The sequence below is a fragment of the Condylura cristata genome, unplaced genomic scaffold (assembly GCF_000260355.1).
Source record: "Condylura cristata isolate star-nosed mole 26May11 unplaced genomic scaffold, ConCri1.0 scaffold00016, whole genome shotgun sequence".
Lineage (NCBI taxonomy): Eukaryota > Metazoa > Chordata > Mammalia > Eulipotyphla > Talpidae > Condylura > Condylura cristata.
The window spans coordinates 31,618,965-31,625,095 of NW_004567117.1; the positions used below are offsets into that span (position 1 = coordinate 31,618,965).

The window sequence follows — 6,131 nt, forward strand, 5'->3', positions numbered from 1 at the left end:
AAACTATTGTAAAAAAATTTTTGTTTTAAATTAAGTATTTTAAAGGTAAGATTAAGTAGTGGGTATATTTTCTTTAAAAAGGGAAGAATGGTATACAATGAAGGACAGAATTAGACTTTTAGCAATAAACTCAATATACACACATAAAGCACACCTAAAATTTATATAATGTTATAATGCAATGTTACATCAACTAGAGAAAAAGATGAAGCAAACATACGCATTATAATGAACAAATTTCAAGCAATCCAAATGTCTATTAAGTGATGAATGAGCAAAATGTCCTTTATCTGTACAATGGACTATCAGCAATAAAGGGGAATAACAGAATGATACATGCTGTCCCATAGCACATGATCACCTTATACCATCACAATAATCTAAATATTGACTATATATAAGAACACAATATCAAATCATCCTACATTACAGAATGTCTGAGTTTTCAGAATAAAGTGTGAAAAATAAAATAATGATTTTCAACTTATCAAATTGGCACAGGTCAAACAGTCTAAAACGCATTAAATTAATAAAGGTGTGAGGAAACAATTTTCTAGTATATATTACTATTAAGAATGTAAATTCATAGAACTTCCAGGGAGCACAGTATGGCAATAGCTACAAAAATTAAAAATGCACACACACTTCAACCCAGCAAATCCACTTCGAGGAATTTATATTAAGAGATATACCCATATGCGTCAGAAATGATATGTGTAGTATTATCTGTTATAGCAAAGACTGGAAGCAGTCTAAATGTCCAACAATGAAAAATGTATTAAACATATGCTGTCACTACTCTGCAGTCATTAAAAAGAATAATGCAGTTGTATATATGTCAACATATACAGGATATAGTTTACTTTGTGGAAAAAAGCAAGAAACAGTAAGTGAAAACAAAGAAAGCAGCATATGTTTTGCGCACTACCATTGTGCTTAGACAAATGAACAGCTCTATGCTGCATGTGCTTAAATGATCTTACTTTCTCTATAAACACTCAAAAGAAACTATTAACAGGAAACACTTCCATGAAAGGGATATGGCTAAGTGGGAAAAGGAAAGAGAAAGCTTATTTCCTACATTTTATGCCCAGTGGCTTTCCTGCTGGTACACGTATGGCAGGTAAAGAAGGTGGGTGTGTATGTCAGTGGGTGGTGTGGGGCAAAATATTTTAAAATATTTATTTTAAAAGTCAACATATCATACAAGTTTATGTGGTACTCCCTATGAATTTTAAATCTCCAAGTAATTTCTTACCTGCTGGTTGGTGCAGGAAAAGAAAATGAGAGAAGCTGATTCCAGAAGGGGTCATTCTCAGAGACAGATTCTGTGCCTGATAACTTTTTTAAATACTCATTTTTAGGAAGATCACCAAGCCTACTGCTGTTCGATCCCATCTTCTAATTTGGTGAATAACTTGTTCTTACTTCTTCATTTCCACAATACAGCCTATAAGGAATAAAAAGAAACGTCAAACTCATTCAAAGTTCAAAATAATCACTATACTTTTCCTCCCTCTGACTTCAATATAAAAACCTGTAGATTTTGGGCTCTCCCTGGTGGCACAATGGATTAAAGCACCACACGATAAAGCTCTCCGAAGTCACTGCAGCACGAGTTTGATCCCCCACCAGGGAGCTGACAGACATGGCACAGCAGACCTCTCCTGACCCACACACTGCTCCCCTCAGCAGTGTATTTCAGTAGATCTGCTTGTTCTATTCCCCCACTGTCTCTGGTGAATCCTCTCAGCCACCACACCTTTGGCCTGTACCCCAGTTCTTGTATGCATAAATAAATAAACATTTTTTTAAAAAAAAAAAAACCTGTAGGTTTCCTAAAGCAAATCACCTCTCTCTTTATCTTTAAATATATTAAACATCAGAAACAAAGCTACAAAGGAACACAAAGGAACTAAAATCTGTCATGGTCAACACAAACAGAAATCCAAACCTATTTACTGTAAATTTCAGAAAGGGCTCAAGAAATGTCTCAAAGCAAATTCAGCAATGGTAACTTACTAACAAATAGCTTAAAAATGAAACTCTTTTACACAAATGCAATGGAATAAGAGAAATAAAAAATAGATGTCATAAATATGCTGAGAAGGGGAGACAGTAGTTCAAGTAATTGTCATGTACCAGCTACACTGTAGGGAAACTGAGGACTAAAATGACCTAGCTGCTTAGGGCCTCCCTGGTGGTGCAAGGGATTGAAGCACAGCACAATGAATCTATGCATAACCACTGCAGCACCGGTCAACCCCCAGCCAGGAAGCTAATCCACATAGCAGAGCAGACCTCTCCTGTCTTGCCCACTGCTCCCCTCAGCAGTGTATTTCAGTCCATCTGCCCCTGTTCTGCTCCCCACTCTGTCTCTGGTGAATGCTCTCACCTCCTGTACCTCTGGCCTATATCCCAGTTCTGATATGCATAAATAAATAAATGAAATGAGCTACCTGCATAAAGTCAAAGAGCTTCCAGTTCCAAAGGAATCACATTGTAAATCTCTCTCATTTTGTCGGAGTGTCCGTGCAGTATTTGTTGACTGCCTCTTCATGTCACTCCAAAACCTTGAGTTTTGTTGCTGTTTATTTTTTTACAGTAAAAACATTCATATTCATCTTTCTATCCCACATACAACACAACAGGTATTGAAACCGTGTAAAGGTAGTAAGGAAGATTACCACAGGTAGAGGGTTCTCACCCATGCACCTACAACTACAACTAAGGACATGGCTCAGACTCAGAGTTCAACAGAAAAGGATTTATTTACAAAGGGGAGAGAGAGAGAGAAACAGGGAGACAGGAAAGAGAGGCATGGAAAAAACACCTGAGAGGTATATAGTTTAAAAATGCAAATTCCGGTGCTCTTCTTGGTGGTTCAACGGGTTAAAGTACTGCATTATGAGGATCTCTGAAGTCACAGCAGCACGAGTTCTATCCCCCACCAGGGAGGTGACCCACATGGCACAGCAGCCCTCTCCTGACTTGCCCACTATTCCCCTCAGCAGTGTATTTCAGTCAATCTGACTGTTCTGCTCCCCACTCTGTCTCTGGTGAATCCTCTCACTCCCCCCACACCTCTGGCCTGTATCCCAGTTCTGTAAGCATAAATCTTTTTTAAAAATGCAAATTCCGGGCCCTCCCTAGTGGTGCAGTGAGTTAAAGCACAGCACTAAGAAGCTAAAGCCACTTCAGCATGAGTTTGAACCCCCGCCTGCCCCAGAGGGGATCCACAAGGTGCAGCAGACCTCTTCTGACCCACCCACTGCTCCCCTCAGCAGTGTACTTCGTTGATCTGCCTGTTCTGCTCCCCACTCTGTCTCTGGTTGAAGCCTCTCGCCGCCCCTGAGCCTCTGGCCTGTTCCCCAGTTCTGTATGCACAAACAAATAAATCTTAAAAAAAAAAAAATGCAAATTCCTAGGCTCCAAAAATTCAGAATATTAGGGAAGAACCTACAAAAACAATATAAGAAAGCATATGCTCAGTATTTTGCATTTAATTTGTGAAATATTTTATAGATAAAATTAAATCTCCTGTTGTATGTGCACTGATTCACTATCTCCTGATTTAGTATGCCTCACCTGGAAAGTAAAAGTTAGTAAAACCCATGAAACCAAATTCTCTCCTGAGGTCAAAAAAATGCAAATAACACCCTAGAGCATACTGTCCCAACTTAGGCTGAGAATCCACAAACCATAAACTATATTCCTGATCACCTACTTCCTTAAAAAGAAAAATATATATACATGTACAGTTTACATATAGAACTTTCATATGTTTTAGGTAGATCAGAGATAGATGGACGGACAGGACAGATCTCCCATGTATACTCCAAACTTTAAGACGAACCTCATGATTGAAACAGGAGACAGAGAAACAGCAGGCAATGATCACCAGCCAAGGGACATGCTAAATGCCACAGGTCTCACTAGTCCACAAACCAATGAACATTCACTATGTTAACTATGTTCCAGGTGCACAACTGGGTATTCCACTCCAGTGAAATGAGTGATTAACAGGAAAAAACCCACAAAGATCAAATCAGAGAAGGCGTGGAAGAACAAAAGGGGACTGAGCCCGCAGAGAAGAGACAGCCCCAACTCCAAGTGTCTGCCAGAGGGGACACTAACAAACAAGCCCTGGAAAGGCGCAAGGCTGAAGTAAAGCACCCTGGGCCAAGGAGCAGGGCCCAAGCCTGCGGCTCGCACCACCCCTAGCAGGAGATTCCATGTGTGCTCTCTATGAAATTCTTAACGGAAAGACTCCGAACCCCAAAATCAAGGTTGGGGAGGGTAAACCTTGAATGGAGGAGGGAAACAGAAGAATGAAGTAAAAGTCAGCTTGCTGCAAAGTTGCACAGTGGGTTTCCCAGCCTCTAAGGTAGGAGACAAGAAGATTCTTCTCAAGAGAAAATGAAAGGGGACCCAGGGAAAATATACAAACATTTGGGGTTCCCCCCCATCTAAAAAGCTGACTTGCCACCTACAGCAATGCCCATCACTCACAAAAATCTACTCACACACAGAGCTTCCCATCACTTTTGAGGGATCTCAATCTTAAGAATGGAAAACCAGAAAATCCCCCAAGGTGAAGTAAAGAAACCAAAACAAACCAAAGAAAGGAATCTGAAAACAGATGATTCTGAGAAAAGAAAAACTTCAAACTAAAATTAATATCCTCAGAAGAACAATAAAAACAGTAAGTACAAACACACATGTAGAACCTGCTATGTCCTGAGACACTAAGTATACATCTCAACTCACTCACCCGCACGCCATCCTATGAGTAGTGCATTTACTATTATCATTGCCTAGATCACAAGTTAGCAAATTTTGATCTAAGGGCCAAATATCCAGTCTATTCACTGAAGAATGATTATTTGCATTTTAAAATGGCCGAACAAAGCATACAGATATTTGGTGGCATGTGAAAATCATAAGAAATTAAAATTTCATCGTCCATAAACCTGCATCAGAACACAAATACCCTTATTTGTTCACACTTGTGCATAGCTACATTTGTGATATAAGGGCAGAGTTGAGTATTGCAACAGGCACCATGTATGTGGTGCTCTCCCTTCATGCCGCTACTCAGCACACTGCAAATCTCACTAGCACATGGGACAATGACACCATGTCAAGCATCGTGCTCATTGCAACATTACAATATTTATTTTTACCACCAGTGAATATCTATCATGTCAAAACAATAAAAGAAAAAAGATCTGATGTCACATTTTTAAGTCAGAATGGAGTATAGATTTCATTACCTAGATGTCAAAGCATTATGCTTATTATATAGTAGCATCATAGCCATGCCAAAGAACAAATATAGGAAACCATTACAACTAAGCACTCATCACAGTACCCTGGCAGGCCCTTCCACGCAGCACTTACTCCCAACTCAAGGGCGCAACGATTAGGAACATTAGAAAATTTACAACATGACAGCAGAATGATATGCCAAAAAATAAAAATAAGGCTGCAACCAAAGTAAGTTTCTGAATGGCTTATTTGTTAACTAAGCAAAGAAAGTCCCTAGTTAAATGAAACTGACTATAGCAGCCAAAGAAAGGTATCCAGAGAAAATATCTTCAAGAATTTTCTTTCAATGAAAATAGTTGCTCAAAGAACAGTCTGTACGGTATAATTACAACCATAAAGATTTTTCCCAAAAAGTCAAAAAAATACTGATTCAGTATAAGCTGAAGTAGAATCTGCTAGATGTATAAATGATGGTGGTTGGTGGGGGTGGAGGGGAAGAGTATGATCTGGACAAACAGCTACACTGGACAAATTTACAAACCCTGTGAAAATGTTTTAAACTATTCATTATTTGTTACAGTATCAGTCGGCAGGTATACTCTGGTAACATAGATTAAAATATCTTACCAACCTATACCTGTTTATTGAACCATCTCTAACAGTTAATTTCATTCACTCTCATAAGCTTAACTATCATTCTAGGAAATTTTTGTCAGAAATAGAAGTTGGAGAGGATTGATATAATGAGAATTTCTGCCCTGTCACCCATCCACCTGAAAATTTTACCTTGTGCCTTCACCTGATCATTACCTCAACTTTAACTTCTTCCTTCTTTTTCTCACTATAAAAACAACCCTGGG

At 38.9% G+C, this 6,131-nt stretch overlaps 1 protein-coding gene across 1 annotated transcript in view; it reads right to left on the minus strand.

The window, feature by feature from the left end:
• The window catches only part of DYM (dymeclin), a 286,000-nt gene that overhangs the window by 271,217 nt on the left and 8,652 nt on the right, over positions 1-6,131 (minus strand). The window contains exon 2 of the mRNA XM_004684007.2: positions 1,259-1,450. Coding sequence (XP_004684064.1) covers positions 1,259-1,398 — 140 coding nt within the window. The 5' untranslated portion in view covers positions 1,399-1,450. The remainder of the gene's footprint in view (positions 1-1,258; positions 1,451-6,131) is intronic.